The sequence below is a fragment of the Andrena cerasifolii genome, chromosome 5 (assembly GCF_050908995.1).
Source record: "Andrena cerasifolii isolate SP2316 chromosome 5, iyAndCera1_principal, whole genome shotgun sequence".
NCBI classification, from domain to species: Eukaryota; Metazoa; Arthropoda; class Insecta; order Hymenoptera; family Andrenidae; genus Andrena; species Andrena cerasifolii.
Window position 1 is genome coordinate 3745029 of NC_135122.1, and position 21209 is coordinate 3766237.

General features: G+C 36.4%; 3 protein-coding genes across 5 annotated transcripts in view; 2 read left to right on the plus strand and 1 right to left on the minus strand.

The window, feature by feature from the left end:
- LOC143369097 (uncharacterized) overlaps nt 1-21209 on the minus strand; it is a 164024-nt gene that overhangs the window by 142615 nt on the left and 200 nt on the right. The window contains exons 2-7 of the mRNA XM_076812549.1: nt 13942-14051; nt 13650-13861; nt 13378-13566; nt 13140-13283; nt 12073-12169; nt 1048-1212 (exon numbers count right to left, since the gene is read on the minus strand). Coding sequence (XP_076668664.1) covers nt 1048-1212; nt 12073-12169; nt 13140-13283; nt 13378-13566; nt 13650-13861; nt 13942-14051 — 917 coding nt within the window. The remainder of the gene's footprint in view (nt 1-1047; nt 1213-12072; nt 12170-13139; nt 13284-13377; nt 13567-13649; nt 13862-13941; nt 14052-21209) is intronic.
- On the plus strand, nt 9799-20981 carry LOC143369127 (fatty acid-binding protein). 3 transcript variants are annotated; one of them, XM_076812623.1, is made up of 5 exons: nt 9799-9945; nt 15765-15912; nt 16385-16569; nt 19360-19464; nt 20641-20974. In XM_076812623.1, exons 2-5 carry the CDS (start codon nt 15843-15845, stop codon nt 20698-20700), a joined length of 420 nt encoding a protein of 139 aa, XP_076668738.1. In that variant the 5' UTR covers nt 9799-9945; nt 15765-15842; the 3' UTR covers nt 20701-20974. The 3 variants fall into 3 exon arrangements, with proteins under 3 accessions (XP_076668738.1, XP_076668739.1, XP_076668737.1); XM_076812624.1 differs by having other exon boundaries at nt 9803-9945; nt 16397-16569; nt 20641-20962; XM_076812622.1 differs by lacking the exon at nt 9799-9945 and having other exon boundaries at nt 15765-15973; nt 16371-16569; nt 20641-20981.
- Nucleotides 12103-13145, plus strand: LOC143369126 (cilia- and flagella-associated protein 299-like). Its single transcript, XM_076812621.1, has one exon. It carries the CDS (start codon nt 12358-12360, stop codon nt 13057-13059), a length of 702 nt encoding a protein of 233 aa, XP_076668736.1. The 5' UTR covers nt 12103-12357; the 3' UTR covers nt 13060-13145.

Genomic DNA, 21209 nt, shown 5'->3' on the forward strand with positions numbered 1-21209 from the left:
ATGAACAAATACTTTATGAATACATCAAACAAGACAAAAGTATTAAAAACAGATGTGTTGGAGCAATAAATGAATTTTCAACCCGGCCAGATTCTTTGGCATCGTTCGCAAGACATATCTAATTAGACTAATAACGACTGAACGGGCCAAGATAATTTCGTATGGATCTGTTCCATCACGGCTCTGTAATTATTCGCTTCGATGGCTCCATTCATGACGCGTAAATCTTCTCCGCGTTCCAGCGATAGATCAACCAAATTAATGGAACACAACTAAGCACGCTGCTCGAACGACGACTCATAGAAGCATCGTTTTCTCTTCATTTTCTCTCGAGTGGGAATAATAAAATTAGATACACCGGAATGGTCGCGATTCCCATTTAATCTATTCCCATCACTTTTGAATACTAAAATTTTTTGTTACTCCTAATATCCTCCAGATTGTATGATCTTCCCCGGATATTCAACACTTATAGATAATTGTATTATATCATACAAACTTTTTTCTGCTTTATAGTAAATTTATTTCGTTAATTCGTCACTTCGTCATTTCGTCACTTCGTCACTCCGTCACTCCGTCACTTCGTCACTTCGTCACTTCGTCACTTCGTCACTTCGTCACTTCGTCACTTCGTCACTTCGTCACTTCGTCACTTCGTCACTTCGTCACTTCGTCACTTCGTCACTTCGTCACTTCGTCACTTCGTCATTTCGTCACTTCGTCACTTCGTCACTTCGTCATTTCGTCATTTCGTCATTTCGTCACTTCGTATTTTGTTATTTTGTTATTCTCGATGTATCTCAACAACATTTAAATATGTTACAAACTAATCATTTAATATTCCGTATACCCATTTGCCAAAATAATAAATAATACACTGCAGAGTACAATGTCCGCGTGATTGGTCCATTTATGTACATTTTTTCTTAATTATACTGAAGTACTAAACGAAGAAAGATCAAATACTGTCACGTGCGAAAACTCTTGGCGATCTTTTAACTGAAAATAGCAGACGTGCAACAGTTATGTAAGAAAAATTTTACTCACTCGGGTTGCGATGCATTTCATGGTAGAGAACAGACAAAATCTGCGTAGGTCCAACGTAATCTGTTAATCCATCGGTGGCAATGACAAGGAAATCCTCTGTGCCGTCCAGAGGAAACTGTTTAATTTCAGGGTCGCCTGATACAAACGGTTTATATCGAACGTCACCTGAAACAAAAAGATTGCACTAAGTTAAGGGCATCTGTGCCAGAACATCTGTCAAGAAACCGAAGTATGTGCGAAATAAACATTTCCTTATAATCGTCTGGTTAGAAATGGGTGAAGATAAACAAGCTTTTGATGCAATTCCTGATCTTAAAATTTTTTTTATCACTTTAAATTTTAATATGATATATTAAAGGTATAGTTCACATAAAATTAGAGGGGGTTTAAGTCATAATTTTTTCAATATCGTAATTGTTTACAAAATAGAGGCCCCCAAAGTTGACAGTTTTTGCCGCCTTTTTCTCGCAAACTGCCTTCACAAATGAATTCGTATTTTTGAAACTATTAAACATCCGGATCTCGTTTTTCTTTCATCTTAATCGCGAAGAATAGACCCTCCTCGTGGATTTTTTGTTTTATTCCGAAAGTCGTTTTTACAACATAAAAGTAATAAAAATATTTTTATTTTCATTTCCTGTCAGCGCTATATTCTTAACATATTTATATATATCGTCATATCTTCTACAATTATTTATTAATCAGTGTGAAAATTGTTGAAAATCTTCCTTGCATATTAAAGAAAAACTTTGTCGCTGCAAGTTATATGTACCTCGAAATTGCCTCGATACTTTTTAACGGCGAACGTTGAGAAACATGAGTTATGTCTAGTATTACTTTTTAATTAAATATTATTACATTTGTTAACATAAGGGGTTTGTGCATACATTTTGCGGCCTCGCTAGAGTTTTCTGAGGTTATGTTTTAAATCTCATAACGATCCGTTAATATTTACTCAAGTTATCGCGATTTATGTTTAAAGAAATAATGATCTTGGACCATGAAAATTTTTTTGTTTATAATTTTTAACTCGAATACTATTGTTTGGATAAACAAACTGTAAATAGAAAAAATGTGTGTCGTGGCGAGCTTTACAACACTATATTTTTTAAAATTCAGTTTAACAACATTTAATTTTCCACTCATTCTTAGCGTTTTTGCAATAATTTCTCCCATTTTCATCTGACCCTTCAATTACAGTCCTCGGAAATTGATGAATTACAAACGTAAGTGATAAGGGTACCTACCATAAATTAACGATTAAACACAACAAATAGTAATTAAAGGATTCAAATTCGACGAAATAATCTAATGATGGCAAAATTGCTTAAATACACAAAAGTGGTTATTGCTCGCAAAAAATGAAATGCGTTGTACAGGGCGTTCCGTAATATGTAGAACCCACTTCAGGGATAGATTTAGCACTTGAGAATAATAAACAAACGTCATGTAACCACATGCCCTACTTCACCGTGTTTACAAACTATAACGAATCTTGTATTCAATCAACCTGTATAATTGATTATCTCCAAAATAGATGCTCAAAATGGCCTCTTTACAGCTCAATGCATGCCTATGTAAGTACATCTTGTTACTGATCTTACCACTCTGCCGATACGTTTATTTAGGTAATGCTTTATCTAATTACTTTATTTAATTCTCTGGTGGAACACTTTAACTTCGCCTGTCGAAAGAAGAACTACAATACAGTACTTGCTATAACTCCTAACGAAAATCAAATAGGGCGGATGCTTAAGGGGGTAGGTTACCCTCGATAGCCCTAAAAAAGTCCCTTTTTCAAACGCAAATTGTAAAGTGATGAATAACAGTAGAGAGAACGTTTTTTTTCTAGTTTTAATCGTTATTCTATGAGCTTTAACCCTTAGTATCATGATCTTTCTATTTCACCCAGAAAAATTCTTATCGTTTCATTTTTCCCACATTTCAAAGTGAAAAAACCAGCAAGCAATTCCTAGTGTAACAAGTTTTTATATGAATGAAGAAATGTGGATATAACACCACTGTTAAACCATGCATAAAGGTACCTATGTATTATAATGTTAAGCCAATGCTCGTCTCTGCAGAGTGTTACATACGTTATTATGTTCGACATCAAATTTAATGAAAAAGAAAATTCGAAATAATTGAGAGAACAAATTAGCATTTACTTGGTACTTTCAGTGGTCCTGGCGAAATTAAGAGGTGTAATCAACAATACGAGACAGTGTATCACAGTAGAATTTCTACGAATGTATTTCTGCGCCCGATGGGGCCGGTTTTTGATGACATGACCTGCGCTTCGGCGTGTAACTTGTACAAATTTCAATATAATGCATTCCAAAAATTTGTGTTGATAGTTCAAACACTACTAAATATGTGTGCAAAACCCCTGCCCTGTAGGTGTGATAGGTTTTCCAGAATTAATTTCCAAATATCATCTTCAAAAACGAGTGTCTAGACTAGAACACCCCCTTAAACAGCAATTCATATAAATAATTTTTAAACATTGCTATACCCAAGATCACATAGAGGTCATTATGCAGCACTAGACCCATTAATGCGTCGTCTTAGTTGACACTCTGGGTGTGAGCCACCCACGAGCTGATATTGACGCTCTCTGCCTTCTAATATACAAAATAAATACCTTCCTTCCAAAGCCAACTTACAATCTATTTTTTTCTCAAAATATAATATCTGAACAACAACTCTGTAGATTTTTAGCTTCTAATATTAAAATTTGTAAAAGTTACAATTTTTTAAAAATTTTCTTCGTTTTTTCTGGACATGTAGTAATCTAGATTTTTTTTACAAAAAACGGGCATAAAAATTAAATAAAGAATCTACTGGAATACATTCTAGAGACTTCGAAATTGACCCATGATTTTTTCACAAAAATTGGATTTGTTAGAGGAGAATGGCAGTCGGTCAAAAATTGCTCTGGGTCCGAGCCACCCAGGTATGTCAAAGTCGATCGAAAAAGGAGGTGTGACGAGGAAGGGCTAAAACTTTTCGCATCATCGAAATCACCAAAAATGTTTAGAGTGGTCGCATTAAATGGAGCATCCTGTACAACACTGTGTAACAGACAATTTATTCTTAGATTATAATATAACCTTTTTTTTTTCTTTTCGCGAATGATGGCGAAGATTAGTCGTTGTTGTTCTCCTTTCGTTCGCGAACTGCCAGGTTTTATTTAGTCATTAACCGTGTACGGTTTCATTCATAGTTGTGGCAAAGCGGTAGAAATGACCGCATAAATTTATAGTAACCGGAAGCGTCTATGTTACGGCGGTGCCATTATTCAAATTAGTCGCGCCATTCATTAAATAGATAATTAAAGTTAATTACGGGCCAGTTGAATACTGATACTCCCCACGCTTCGCCACATCGCGTGGTTTCCAGATGTAAAAAGCATCTCTTCTGTGTAATGGATAACTGTAACAGTTCCCTCGGATTCCATAAAATTGCGCGCCATGGGGAATGAAATTTTCTGTCTGTCTCAATTTCAATCGAAAACCTTGCCCTCGAAACATACTAACCCTTCGCGGCCACACGGGGTGTACCGCACTCCAGGATATGTATTTGCCAATATTTCTGTAAATTTTTAGACCTCAATAATAAAGCTTAAAAATTTGGCAAATTTTAACAAAAAAAGAGAAAGAAATAGCTTTCTATTCACAACTATTTTTTCCAATACAAATACATTGCTCGTGTAAATTCAGATTATTGAATTATTAATTATGGAATTGTTGTGTTACTTTCGTACACTGATTTGTGGCATCTCTAATTTTCAGATCCAACAAGGGTTTAGCTTTTTCAATTGTAACATGAAAAGAGGAGCTGTGATTTGAATACAATTTTGCATGAATATTATAAAACTTAAAACTAAAAAAAAATTATTTTCAAACATATGATTTTCGATCTAAGTTTTCATCTTCTTTGGTTAATAAAAAACAAAGCAAGGCAGTAATTGAAAAATCGTCTCGACATGTACTAGATTGTGGTCTTAAGAATATTCGTGAAAAATTTCATTCAAATCGGTCCACTAATCTTTGAGATATTTTCGCTACAACAAATGCTGCAACTGTGAAGAGGCCTTGAAAGAAGAGGCTGCGCTATGGCACCATTTCTTAAGGTATCAAATATCCTTTTGAAGAGAATACAGTTTAATTTATACACGACAAGTTGTATATCTTGATTTTTAAATATGACGTTTCTTTATATGAAAAAAAAATCATCAAAATGACCCCATTTTCCAACCTGTCCAGTGTGTAATGATTGGATAAACAAGCTGTAAATAGAAAAATGGTGTGTCGTGGCGAGCTTTACAGCACTATATTTTTTAAAATACAGTTTAACAACATTTAATTTTCCAATATTTCTTAACGTTTGGACAATAATTTTTCCCATTTTCGAGCGCTAGTCCCCTTATTGCATCCGAGCCCTCAATTTATACATTTGCGGCGGGGCAAGTTTTTACGATAACAACGTGCCCCCAAGTCACGGTAACAACTACCCCTACCGACACATGTAGCAATTTGAAAGACTATTCTGCTTATACATATATTCAAACGATAAACGCTATAACACCACGTTCTTAAATGTCATTTGATCCATAAGAACGAATCAATCTATAATATCGACGTTACATAATTGAAATAGACCAAAAAAATAATTACAGACAAATTTTTACTTATCCGGTACGCGACTAATAGGTTCTTGCTTACAACCACACGATTCGCTGTCGCGGGCGCTATTAACCCTCGTCAGACGGCAAAATTTTACAACATTAACAGACGGCAGAAGCATAATTGCACCGTAACATATTTTATATGAATATTCTCACTATCGGTATAATTTATACCATAAATTGATAACATTTAGACTCAATAAAAATCAATATAAAAAATTCCCAAATTTTCTTTTATAACGTAAATTATCTATTTTTTCACTTTTTTTATAATAAAATAACATTATCATTAAAAAAAAATCGCATCCTTTTTTTCTTGCCCTATCTTCATAAAAAATATATAGGGGCGCCATTGTGCCTATGCCGCTGTTATCGATGCAACCCTCAACTCGACCCCTTATCTCGCAAGGGGGTTGAGATATTTTTCTGTAATTTGATCTATATAATCTAGACCAAACATTTAGAGATGTCATGAAACTTCAGCCCTTCCCGGCTTCTCGAAAAAATATTATCGAAATTTAAAAACGCAAAAGTTACAATTGTACCTGTGCCGTCTGACGAGGGTTAAAGTGGGCGACAGAGTGGCGTGATACACTCACGCGGAAAAAATAATTTAAGGTACAACGCTCTTTTTATTTTGAAGATAGAGCCGTCGGAACAACTTACCCCCGGAACTTTTAGCCCCTACAAAAACAAATCGATTTTCTGAAAAATTTTAACCGTTCCCTTAAGAATTTAAAAATAAGGATCACTTATTGCCGGTATTAATTTACGCAGGCCAGAGATCCATCATATCCGAGCTATTGCAGTGCAAGAATCAAGAACCATAAGCTCAGCGCTCGTAATGAGTCGCGCACTACTGAAACTTTCAAGTTATCTATTTATCGTTGCATCTTCATGAAAGTGGCACCAATAGATTCCTGAGATTTTCCTTATCAAAATGAGTTCACATACGACGTTATTCGAACTGTATCTAATTATGAGGAATGTAAAATTAATTTGCACAATGTGGAAATTATTCCACTGCCACATCGTTGAAAAGAATCGGAATAACGTCGTCTTTGGACTCGTTCTAATCAAGAGGATCTGAGGGACCCATTGGTGTCACTTTCGTAAAGATGCGATGTAAAATAGGAATCTTGAAAATTTCAGTTATGCGTGACTTATCCCGAGCGTCCAAGTTATCGCTGTCGGTTTCCACGTGGAATAGTTCTACCATAAAACTCAATGAAGCGTTGACAGATTCGCTACCTTAACCGAGCAGTACTGTATCTACTTACATACGTTAGCATACATTTAATGCGATACTATTATCTTAAATTCCGAATAACAGTAATCTAAATAGTACATTCCTTAATAGCTGACTGATAAAAACGATGAGAACTGGAAAAATATCCTTATTTACTGGTTATAAAGCCAAAGAGAATTATTAAAATATATAAATATTCCTGTAATTAATGTATCTTTGGGAACAGAACGTTTGCATTCGTGTTTTTAATTCAGTTACTACTTACTACTAAATTAAAAATGTAGGTTACTATTATTTGCAATGCAGAATGATTATTAGAACATGTTTTGTTTTTAATTTGTCAAATATTTCTGATTGCACTCATCCTTTAATTGAAAGTCGTTAACAATAATAATATAATACAGTTGATCAATTCTCCATTATGTAAGAAACTCCAAAGTAAAAAATGTTACAGATAGAAGCATTCGGTACAAAATTGCCTTTTTGTAAACTACCACAGGACAACCAAACATCAACAATCCCATTAATCAAGTATAAGAAACGTTGATAACTCCATCAATTTCAGCTACCAAATTCTGTTTGGTGTTCCACTAATTTTGGCTGGGTAAGCAGTTGCATCTTGATTATGAAATCCATACAGGATTCTGTGAATAATAATTAATGTTTTATTCTATAACATCAGGTTATCATTGCTACTTATTTTTAGGGCGAATCACCCTTTTTTATTCGCACCTACTGACGAGTCCAACAACACTAGTGTTCCTGATTTCTCCATATTTTTTGTTCCTCGAGAAATCAGAAATGAGATCATATTTCTTGAGAATTGAACAAAAATATTGCAAAAATTATATTTTTGGAATAATGTTGATAATATTTATCAGAAACACAAGGAAACTTTAACTAAATGATTATTCCTGTCTAATTTATACAAAACTTGTGTTCTTCATATACCACATCTGTGTATGCAGATTGGTTTCATTATTCGTATAATTTTTTCAACAGGGTCCATATCAAGAATCAAAATGCGGATGATGCATAATTTGATAATAAAAACAGCGTTTATTGCTACGCGTGGTAACTGTTATTTTTAACTACGCCGGCTACCTTCGTCCAATTATGATGATGCATCGTTGCTGCTTTCAGCAGTGCCCTAATAAGGCGCACCATTAGCAACCGCGCCACCGATCACAACTATCGAAATTTCGCGAAGGCGAAGAGAAACTGCCGCGTAGAACGGACAATCGCGAAGACAGCAGTCCTCTCGCGATGCAAAAGCGGTGTAATGAGCTGTTAATTATTCCGGGCATGCGATTGTAGCAGCCAGCCAGTAAAGCGTGCATTGCTCGGAGCATGGCTGCACGTACGATTGTGTCAGCGGTCGAACGGAACCAACAGGATACCTGACACGCGTCCAGATTCTTTTCTTTCCTTTTTCCTCGGCGATACTTAAGCCATAGTTGGCCGGCTGCTAAGCAGCATGCCGCCGCTCCTCCCTGCTCGGATTCATCGCGAGCACGCAACTTTTGGCAGCGCGAAATATTTGTTTATATATTTAAGGTGAATGTCCCAATTTCTGCTCATTTCAGAGATAACTCGCCATAAAGAAGGTGTAAAACACTTTGTTTGTGATCAAAATTTGCAGAGTAATTGATTAATTCTTTAATAATAAATCAGCCAATTCAAAAACTATTTAAGAAATATATTTCAAGATTGTTAGCTATTAGTCATTTCTAATCTATGCTAATATATAAAGAGAGAGCCGATGTTTATGTTCGCGCAAAACTCAAGACCTATTGAACCGATCTTCCTCAAATTTTGACACGTTATTCGTGCATACTCTAGGATGGACATATGCTATGTAGTATGTCTCAGAAACGCGTTATTAAGATGTAATTAATGTGTAAACATTTCATGTGTACGGCTGTTTTAAGACCACGTGACCTGGGTATGCGACAGTCTACATCACGCGCGCATGCGCATATTCGGCCCGCGCGATACTTCGCCCGCAGCAGTACCGTGATGTCACCACCAGATGGCAAAGCTTTTCGCGCGCTTTCTCGCTAGAGAAGTGGATTACCGTGGACATATATGTTAGAATGATCGTATGGTTAAAAATTGCTGTTGCAGTTTTATGTGTACCCCGTGTGGATGGAACTGTGCCTTGGGTGCGATCAAATTATGCCCTTGTGCGGCGCATAACTTGCATAATGGGTTCCGCTGGCCCTGGCTGGAAGCACATGTACATACATAGGACGAATTCCACTTACGCCCAAATCGCCCACGAACGTAGAATTTTTCCGTTTTGATAATAAAATGAATATCATAAATTATATGTTCCTGTTCTCAAGTCGTAGTTCATAGTTAAAACCCTACCAGCGGCCATGGCCGTGATGGAAACGCCGGTTCCCGTAAGATCACCGAAGTTAAACATCACGGGGCGGCGTACTGGGGAAAGATGGGTGACCGCCCGACCACTTTGTCTCCCGGTGCGTCGCTGCTGCTGGGACCCGAAGGAGAGAGGAGGGAAAAAGGAAAAAATGGACTATCGTTCGTTGGGCAATATAAGCGAAATGCTTGAAACGTCATCCTGCGTGTTAGGAACACACAGGAAAAACAAAAAATACAAATAGTTAAAAACCTGCATTTTCCAGTAAAATGGCTCTTTCACAGATTTCTCTTCCATATTTCAAGAGATTTTCATAAATCTTGGAATGTTATCTACGGGCGTTGCGAGCGATTTGGGCGTAGGTGGAATTTGCCCATAGTACTAGATGCACTTGACCAATTGCAAAAGAGTACATGCATCGCCATCTAGTGAATACTAGGCTCCTATGCAGGCGCACAGTGAAAGTAGTGCCACATCGACAGAACTCTATGAAGTGTCAAGTTGAATGAAGATAGAATTGATCGTGCAGAGGTATCGTTCACCTTGTGTGTTATATATGTGTCAACGACGAACGTGAGTACGAAGAATAGATACATAAATGACAATCGATAAAAGTCCTCAAGATACGACCACGCCTTAAATATGCGCAGTTTCCTTGTTCCCTGTTCGACATTTGTTGAAATGTCATTATGACAATTCCCGGATACACAAACGTATTCTTTTAAATCGCCGCGGCGAGTTAACCTAGACTTTTAACAGAGATCTGTAACAGTGAACACAAATAAATAAATCACAGAAACGTAATTATTTACTCGACGCTTTTATCTCTAAATCTTTGTTTACGAATTTATAGTCACGATGATAACGCATTTTATTCGATAAGAGGACGTTTAAGTACTCCATCGTTGATAAACTGGCTTCTAATACAATTATATAGAATTTTAATTACTTTCAGTTATAACACGTAGCAACAGAATTGTGACATTAATACCTTGTATATTTGCCATAAAACTTATCTGTTTTCTAAGAGGGAGATATAAGTGTTTAAATAAACACGAGTATGTGACGTGCTCTGGTAAAGAGAGGTTAAGGCGCGAAGAAATCGATTTTGAATTTTCCGTGATTTTTTTACAGGCAAACCCCAATTTACTACAATAATTACTGACTGCACAATTCACAATTACATTCGTGTATTGATAATGAAAGTAGACAATCGAGTATTAATAAAAATTGCAAAACATTTTTAAAAAATGATCAAATCAATAATTTCTTTTGAAGAGGTAGAAGGCAGTGGCGTATCTAGTGTAAACAGTGCCTAGGGCAAGGGTATATAGAATTTGCGCCCCCCCCCCCAAAAAAAAAACATTCAGAAATATATTATTTAGAATTTAGATAATCCTTTTAAAAAAAAGCAGAGCTGAAGAGCGAAAGAGACGAAAGTTGGAGGCAAATGAAGCCGAAAAGCAGGGCCGGCGCGAGGATGGTTGGCGCCCTTATGCAAGAATATTTTTGGCGCCCCCAAATTTTTGCACCTGTTTTCTATTTAATATGTTTTGTCTTCACGAGGTACAATAAAAAAAATTACATTTACATTTTGTTTATGTGGGAGTTGGATTCCTTTATTATTAAATGTGCGATATAGTTTTTTACCGCCCCCTTCGGCTGGCGCCCTTATGCGACGCATTACTTGCATTATGAGTTCTGCCGGCCTTGCCAAAAAGTGCAGCAAGTTTTTTTCCAAGCTTCTCTAAAGAGGCATGCGAAGCACACGAATAACAAGCGTAAACTACTAACATTAACCATCCAAATAAATTTATTCAAGAAACAATATTTTTTTCGGCTTTTTTGCGACTCCCGACAGTAGCGCCCAGGGCACCAGCCCAACTTGCCCCACCCTAGATACGCCCCTGGTAGAAGGAACACATGTAATTGATTGTACAAACTTCATTACTCAAAAATGCTGTGAACTAAGTACACGAGCATACATAATCTGATAAACTTTAATTGAAATACGTAATACCATCCAGCTGGAAATAACAGTATGGAAATGCAAGAGAAAAAGCTAAAAACGAAACAAACAACCTCACTATGGAGTACATAACTTTAAACAGTTTTATTTTTAAAAGTCATTTTGCACATTAGCCTCTTTTTACCAGAGCAAATAGCGTATTTTCAAACAGAGAAACCATCCTTTTTTTAGTATCACAGTTTATAAGTCGCAAAAAATAATAAACATACGACTTGTAAAGATGACAAAGCTGTGCTTAATTTTCTTGTATTTCCTCGTTATTTATTTTGGGTATCAGTGAACCCTTACTTGACGGATAAAAGATTCATTTAAACCCATTTGGAGAACTATTTACGTTTAAGTCTTCATTACAGTGCATTTTACACATCATGGCATGCAATTTCTATCAATTTTAAAGAAAACTTATGAGAATGTTATTAACGATTTAGATATCAAAGGTCTATTAAGTTCTGTTTTTAAGATACCAATCAATAGCAGAGCAACCATACTAAGTCTGTGACTATTCACAGGGAATCAAGTAGCTATTAATATGTTATTAATAAATTTTACTATAGTTGATATTTATGTCTCATATACAAACGAAAATAAAACAGAACATGGGAGATCATATATATTATATAGTATTTGCATGAATAAGAAAATATCTACTAGCAAACAAAATACTAACTTACCTATTGCTCTTGAAACACTTAATACTCCATTAACTCTCATAATTCCCATACTTCGCATCACCACTCCTCCCATCTTTCGTATCCTTTGTATTTCATCCTAGGAGAAGAAATCAATATGTCACGTACGCTTTATTATAAACCTTGCAAACACGCTATGTCTAACAAATATCATTTGTTTCTTACACCAGCATCGTCTAACCCAAAGTTCCCTGTCAAACGTGTCATTCAAACGGGAATTTGACAAATTATCGTGAAAATTATCAATCAAGAAAATTGCATTTCAAGATGACGGTCATAGGAACACAGATAGATAGTGATAAAAGATTATTAAAATTCAAAAGTTACGAAGATTATTTAGATTCGCTAGTAACATTTGTTGATCTCGGATATTTAGGAAATCTTAATGTCGCGCATGAATTAGCTGCGCTTGGGTATCGCTGTACAGGTGAAACTCTCAGTAAAAATGCATTCTATAAGCGTTTGGCAGCTTTAAAAGCTTTACTCTTTCCAATCTATAAACCATACGAGTTAACATCGGAATTTGTAAAGCCAGCTAACAACGTGATGGAAGAACTTACGCTCCGAGAGCGTGCGAACAGACTAAAGACCATATCTACTATTATATTCATCAGAAATCTTAAAAAACTGCAGTTCGAGGTGTCTGGTTACATTGATTTCAGCGAAAGACTTGAAAGGGAAGATTGGTGGGCATATTTTACAGGGCAAAAAAAATTATGGCCCCATCCATCTGATCTTGCTTACTATGATTGGAGAGCGAGCAAAACATATCTGAACGACACTTCAAACTATCAGCCAATTGTAGATCCAGATCGAGGCCTCCAATTCAAAAATTGTCACGACAGACAGATGATTAATGTTGACCCTGAAGCACCGTCTCCGGGTGTCGATACCACACGAATAAGAATACATTCTTCGGATTACGAGCATATAGTACTATACGATCATGTTATGCGGAGGAAAACTTAAAGAATATTTCAAAGATTCCCCAGTCTGTGTTCTAGCGCATTTGCAATGTATTAAGTAAATAACTCTGTACGTATGCTTACTTCGCGATGAAGACGATGAGGATTTACTAATTGAACAATACTGTCACGTTTTATTAGCATAGCTGAGGAATCTCCTACCCAGGAAACGTATAATTTTTTATTCAACAATAAGGTGCACACTGCAGTAGTTCCGCCGCATACTTTCTAAAAGAAGAGAAAAGATATTGGTAGCATTTTAAATGTTGATCATATTCATCTAAGAGAAACGTGTCGCTTTACGTCGATTTCTGTTACTCACTTGAGTCTTTGATTTCTCTATGAACTGTGCGTCGGTAGTAACAAAAGCATCACGTAAGGCACGCTCTGGGTTAGTAGGATAAAATATGCTTTCCGCTAAATACTGATGAAGGTGCGTAGCGCAATATACAGCTGCGTCTTGTCCTGCGTGTCCATCGAATACTGCATAATAATTTGCTATAGAATCATCCTGGAAATTAGAAATACTTGTTTAATATAACAATCGCTGTATATCTACGTATACTACAATAAAAATTTCATGGTAATACTTACGGTAATACCAAACGTAGCATGTAAGTCATGTAAGACCACGTAGCGGTCCTCCATTTTTCTTCTGCAATTCTTGTTCCCACCTGCTGCGACTTGTGGCAGTGGTGTTGACGGAGGTGGTGGCAGTAATGCCAGCCTACTATTGTCCAGGTAGCGAGTACATATTTCATTCACTTTTCCAGTAATGGCTTGCATCAATTTTAGCGAAGTGTATGCTGCAAGATAATGCGTGTCATTGAAGACTTGTTCTGTTTGTATGTAGCAAAATAAAGAAATTTATTGGGAGGAAACGTACTTTTCTCTTGAGACTTAAATCCACAATCTTCTGGCTGCTTCTTGCACATGGATTTGATTTCCTGTATTACTTGATGAGCCAAGTGTGCTTGTAAGCTGCATGGACATTGCCTAAAAAATTTTAAAATAACATTAAATGTTGTAGGAAACTGTGGTCCACTAAAATAACAAACTTCATTAGTTAGAAACTATTCTGAACATAGAACGTAACCTACACAAGATACCTGACAGTGAGAGATGTACGTAACTTTGGATTGGAAAGATTCGAATACTGTTTCATATAGTAAAAATTATATCGTCATAGTCGTAATCATGGATTTTTCGTTTCGAAATTCTTTCAACCGTAAGCGTAACAAATTTAATTTGTATAATTCCAAATTGCATAGAAACCCCTCTAACATTATAGACCTGTATTAACGTTTAGGAGGATCTTTTTTTATCAATTCCCATTTCTGATAATTGTTTAGAAAAGAAGCTTTGTCTTTTATTAATGAAGCTATATAATACTAAGAAATATTAGCAATAAAACATTTAAAACATTATGTTGTACGAAGACTCTTTGTTAGACTTTGGAACATGTTTAACGTGTAATATAAAAAAGATATGTTAGTAAGGGAATATTAACCCTTAAGTAGGCGCATTGGGGAAATCACACAAGTGGGCGCATGGGGTCAGCAGTGACACCAACTTCTTTTTCATATTTATCATAACTCAAAAGGTATTGAAAAGTAAAAACAAGTATATATGTTAATCAACATTTATTACTTTTACAAACACCACAAAAATGAAACCTATGCGTTCTGTATTTTCTTAGCGATCAAAGTGGCCTCAACCCCATGCACCTACTTACGGGTTAATGGCACTTAATTTAACCCAAGAATAATTTATTTGTTATTTGAAAATAATGTGTTTTTCATTCGTTATCTAGTAAAGGTAAATGAGGAATAATTTATTATTATAATACTTAGAAATGCATAATGTTTTAAAAAAACAAATATTAAATTAAATATGAAATAATTCATAACTTAGATATTTTACAGAGCTCATTAACACAAAGCTATGTCATTTACATGGTTATTATTTAAAATAACAAAGAATGTTAATACGTATGTTACAAAATAAGTACCTTAAACAAAGAATAATAAATAATATTATATTTTAATAATTTTTCACATGAAACTTTTACTCGCAAGCAGACGTTGTCAAGGCGATATCTCACTTTTTGATGAGACTCGTATTACTTAAAGTAGAGACTACGTAGAGATTAATGCATTAACCCTATTGGCTTTCCCTCCCATGGACCGTTTAAAAAAAAAATTAAATTTTGCAAACGCTTTCGAGTTTATAATCTTCACATTCCTTCTTTGGTGAACATTTATCAAGAACATGAACAGTTTGGTTCTCTGTACTGTATAATGGCGAAGCACATTTTCGTCATAGTCCCACTTGTTCAGTCCTTTCCTATAAAAATATGCATTTGCATAAACTTTCGCAATCTACTTATCAATTTTATATTTTCTTCTGATCATCCATTTAAACATTTACTAACAATTTGTGCAAAAAAAGGCAAATCTAGCGGACAGTAAACAACATTTCAACACCAAAAAATTGATATTACGCTATTTAGATATGAGAAAGTTATGGAGTGGAGAAGTAATTCGGAAACAGTCTTCGCCTCGGGAACAAGGAGACTGCGGTTTCGATAAATATTTAACCGAGATCGGAAGTACACGCAACAGCGACACGCACGTTGCGAGTATATTAGAATCCGAGTCTCTTCAACTTTTGCATGGAAGTAGGATTGAAGAACAGGCTTTGTTGCAGCCGTTGAAAGCAGAAGCTCCTGGAGAACCGAGCGCTACTATCTTATTACCAATTTTGCAACATCAAACGGTCCCCGGAATGACGTCGCTCGTTGGCAATTATCAACATGAACGAAATGACAATCTCGACGAGTATTTCAAGGCTGTGGGTATGTTTAAAAGTGCAACTAAAAATGATTGCGGCGTACCTTACGATGGCAGCAAAAATAAGTATGATCTGTAATATTATCTTCCGGGCATAATTATGGACGAAACGCGATCGTGAAACGAACGAAACTAAAACTTGATTTCAATGGACACTGTGTTCTTCAAAATTTTGTATTTTAACTAAGATGATATTTATATATTTTTATAACTATTTACGTTCACATCGCATATGGTATATTGCGATTTTGTGCTTATTAAATATTCCTTTTGTTAAATAAAAAATCAAACCATCGACAGTCTCAATGTATTATTAATTTGAAGACCTAGTTGTTAAATTGCATTTGAACGATATATTCTCGGTTTTACATGGGTAAGTAAAATTTTGTCCCGAGCGGTATCGCATTGGAAATTGCCACACGGCAAATCGAAATTAAAAAAGTTTAGTTTCTAATGATTGTAGATATGCACTCACAGCCTGTGTCACAGGTGTACCATACATTCCACGGAAAATGATGAGCATGTCCCATCCGCAACTGCAAATTTCAAACGACGGTGATAAATGGACTATTCGTACCATTTCAATGATACGAACGGTAGAACTGACGTTCACCCTAGGTGAAGAATACGAGGAGTACATGCCGGCTGGGGTTACGTTAAAAGTAACTTTTTCTGCATTTTATTAGGCTTTTCACGCAATTATCTCCAAACATTTAGGATCACATCGCCGCGACGCAATATTGGTTGTTACGGCAGTTAGAGTGTTATCCGGTTATGAGGACGGGTCCTCCGTTCATGAGGTCATGCTCAGTTAGGAGCAGAGTTAGGAGCGGTGGGGCCTAAGTGATGGAGGGGGAAACACCTACTGGAGCGGTGATAATGTGTGCGCGAACTGACGCCAGCGCCAAGCCAGTCAAGTGGCCCCAACGCGAAGCCAGCCACGGCCAATCAGCGTCGACAATCTATTTCCCGGCGACACTGGTTGGTCGTGGCTGGCTTCGCGTTGAGGCCACTTAACTGGCTTGGCGCTGGCGTCAGTTCGCGCACACATTACCACCGCTCCTGTAGGTGTTTCCCCCTCCATCACTTAGGCCCCATCGCTCCTAAGTCTGGTCAGGAGGCCGAAGAAGAGTGATTTTGAAGAGATTTTTTCTCAAAAACTGTGAGACCTTTTTCAAAACCTATTTTTGTGTTTGAAATAGAGTATTTTAGAGAGTATCTCATAATTTTGTTAGTTAAATTTTTTTATCAATAACGAAGTTGTGGCTGATCTCCCGGAGGTCTTGTAAAAAGAGGGGTTTTGCGGTGACCACTGCTGCTCGATTCTGGATCATCAGGAATTAAAAATTCAAAAAGCTTTATTTAAGATATTAAATTGTCTAGTTTTTGAATGAACTTTTCGAGACTTTTCGAAACAGTAATTCCAGACAAAATGGCGGACATTCTAAGCTAAAGTTGGACTTTTTAACCGACTTCAAAAAGGAGGAGGTTATAGATTCGACTCGTATGTATTTTTTTTTATGTTTGTCCACGTATAACTCCTCAGCACATGGACCGATTTTGATAATCATTTTTTTATTCGAAAGAGGGCGATGCCCCGGTGGACCCATCCTACACTGCATCAATATTGGGTCAATATTTTGCCAGTTCTGGTTAATAATAAAGTCTATTGTCGCCTAATTATTATTATTTTTATGTTCGAACGCACATATCTCATCAGTATGTTGTGTCAATATATATATAAAACTATAAAGTCAAAAATAATTTTTTTTTTTTGAAGTCGGTTTTAATTTTTTAAAAAATTTTTATTAACAAAACAGAGCCAGCGTCGCGAAGCATCGTACATGCATTTACACACACGCGAGCGCACAGGCGCACATTGGCATTTCCTTATTTCCGTTACACCATCTGGTGGCGAAAATTAAAGCAGTCTAATCGGGTTAGTTGTCACCTGTTATTGGTAGTATTGGGAATTTCGACTGTTTGATGATCGATTCTGTAAAATTTAACAGACTATTTAATGACAAAAACATTATTGCGATATTTCAATACTTGTGTGACACCGGTCCTGTAACGCGATTGACCCGATTACAGAGCTTACTTAAGTAGATGGCGCTCTCACAATATTTCCCAATTGCCTCCCCTACTTCGGGGAAGAGTTCGTCAACTGGCCGTCGTTCATGAACAGAGGACACTACAATCAGTCGCGCATTTCTAGATCGGTAAAGCAGTCAATGTTGGGCCGCGGAAGTCCACAAAATGTTATATCTATTCTGTACCATGTCTATTACCTGACTATGATAAGTTGTGTCTACTTAGTTACCAATAATCGTTCCAAACAAACACAAATGTAGATCGGAAACGCGTCAGTTTCTAACGCGAGTAATCGCCGTGTATTGGTTTCGAGTGGCACGAATTATCAACGGTCTTTACAGATTCAGAAGGGTTAGGGAAACGTGACGATGAACTGGGCCCTCGCCGATTTCGACGACCTTCACATATGTTGTCAAAGTCGTCATTCTGAACATTTCCCTTTAAACTTTTTGGTGGTCGGCTTTGGTTAACGAGATATTCGCAAAAAACGTAACTTAACATTAGAATTACCGAGTTTAACCCTCGTCAGACGGCACAATTTTTACAACGTTAACAGACGGCAGAGGCACAATTACACCCTCACATATTTTATATGAATATTCTCACTGTCGGTATAATTTGTACGATAAATTGATAACATTTAGACTCAATGAAAATCAATAAAAAAAATTTCCCAAATTTTCTTTTATAATGTAAATTATGTATTTTTTTCACTTTTTTATAATAAAATAACGTTATCATTAAAAAAAAAGTCGCATTGTTTTTTTATTGCATTATCTTCATTAAAAATATATAGGGGCGCCATTGTGCCTATGCCGCTGTTATCGATGCAACCCTCAACTCGACCCCTTATCTCGGAAGGGGGTTGAGATATTTTTCTGAAATTCGGTCTATATAATCTAGACCAAAAAATTAGAGATAAAAAAGTTATCGCAATTTAAAAACGCAAATTGTACCTATACCGTCTGACGAGGGTTAACACATACATCGGTTCGCTACCATGCTTTACGCCCCCCCCCCCCCGCTCCATCTAGCCCTAACCAGTACTAATTCCGTCCGCTGTGAAACAGATTTCAATATATTATGCCGAAAGTTTTTTATTAATATCTCCGAAACTAAGGCCGACCGCCAAAAAGTTTAAAGGGAAATGTTGATCAGAATGACGACCTTGACAACATATGTGAAGGTCATCGAAATCGGCGAGGACACAGTTCTTCGGCAAGTTTACCAAGGGTTAAAATATACCCAATTCGTTTCAAATATTTTTTTAGCATTTTTACATTAAAAAAAAAATAGTGCGTCGACTTTCACGTTTTTATCATTTATACTCACACAAATGTTTGCATGTTTCTGTTTAGAACGTGACTACAATGGAAGGTGATAGTCTGGTGACAGTTTCAGTAGGTCCAGATAACAACAAAGTCGTGCGGAAGTATGAAACCACAGAGGATGGTGTGCTGTTGGTACGTTCCATTTCATTATTTTCAACGACATTGGAAAGATACTTCTAATTTATTCTTATTGCTAATTTGGTAGAAGTAATTATAAGTATTTTAAATGAAAAAAAAACAATTTATTTTTATTTTTAAAATGTATGGAAAACAAGGTTGGATACAACTGTGTAGAACTAACGATCAAATGTTAAGTGAGAATTTTTTATTAGTAACTCCCGCGTTGCGAAAAAGTCACGCAATATCGATTTACCTCCATTTTGAAATATTGAATCCAAAAATAAAAAATACAATTTGTACAATTATACAAGTATAATTTTGATATAATATATAAAGTCACACAAAATCAAAAAAGAAGGAAAATATATAAAGGAAAACCACCCTCCTTACTCAAGCCTCCAACCCAAGTTTCCCCGGTTGTGATTCAGCAGACTTGACCTATGGCTACCGCAGCAATTGCGAGATCGTTGTCAGTTTCCAGTAATTACGGGTATACGATTAATATTATCCTCTATCAGAATGACGAAGCGTTAGCACCTAATATCCTAGAATTTGTTTATTTTCATCGGCCCGCACATTTTCGACAGGAATTCTTTTACATAAAAACAGCTGATTTTGTTGTGGAAACAAAATCGAGCGCCTATAGGTGTTAAAGCATTAATAAGATAAATTTAATTCGGAGATGTGCAAATTAAGTTCCGGAGCTTATTATTAACCACCTTCGCTAGTTAATAATACTATCGCTAGATAAAACCCCTTAAGGGCTCCATCTGTAGTCATCGCCGATATAAACTATGATTCATTGTTTAAATTGCATTATAATTTGTTTATCATGCGTGGGGAGTATATGTTTACGGTGTCTTAAAATTAATTTTAAATAAACCTACCTAAAAGAATTTTTTCATTAGAATCGTAACTTAAAGCTTAACATTCGTAGAGGATACTTAGGCATTGCAATTTTGCACATTTATATTATTTATAAATACATTTGAAGTCACAAATGCCTTTGAATTAATTTTGTTTAATTACTAGAATCATGAGTACTTAACATTGGTAACAAATATTTGGCCCTTCGAGTTTCACGTATTTATATAACGTAGATATCTCTCTTCTATATTCTTCTATTCCATAAGTTCCCAAAAATCTGGCAAAATACTAGAACACTCATGTCGCATTCTCTATTTTCAGACAATGACCCACGAAAAGAGCGGCCAAGTAGCGAAACGCTATTTTACGCGTCTTTCGTAAACCTCGAGTCACACTCGCAATGGGGAAAAGCGATTCTTCTATTTCTTATTCGCGTCACTGATACGTCAAAATAATTTAAAGATGGCAAATGTGTCGCGCGAGAACAAAAGCACCCCCCCGAAAAATGCCCGCGATCGCCGTAGGAAAAAAAAAGCTGGCGGATCGATTGTAAACGTTCCCACTGTCATTTAAAGCGTTACAGCCCCACCTACTTTTATTATCCCGTCACGTGTTGCCCGACGCGACGAACGTGCGGATACACAATAATTGCACGTGCACGAAGAAAAATAAAGTGACGATAAACCTTTTAAATACTTGTCTGTTATTCCACCAAAAGCCACCAGATTCTATCGACATAAGCACGTGACGCGGGTGAAAAGTCGCGAGAAATTGTCAGATGGCAATACCTGTACCGCGTCTGTTTACATTCGGAGCCGGCCGCCATAAAAGCCATCAAACGAATAAACACAGCCGATGCCTGTCCCCACGCAGCGCGCTGTATGGGTTGT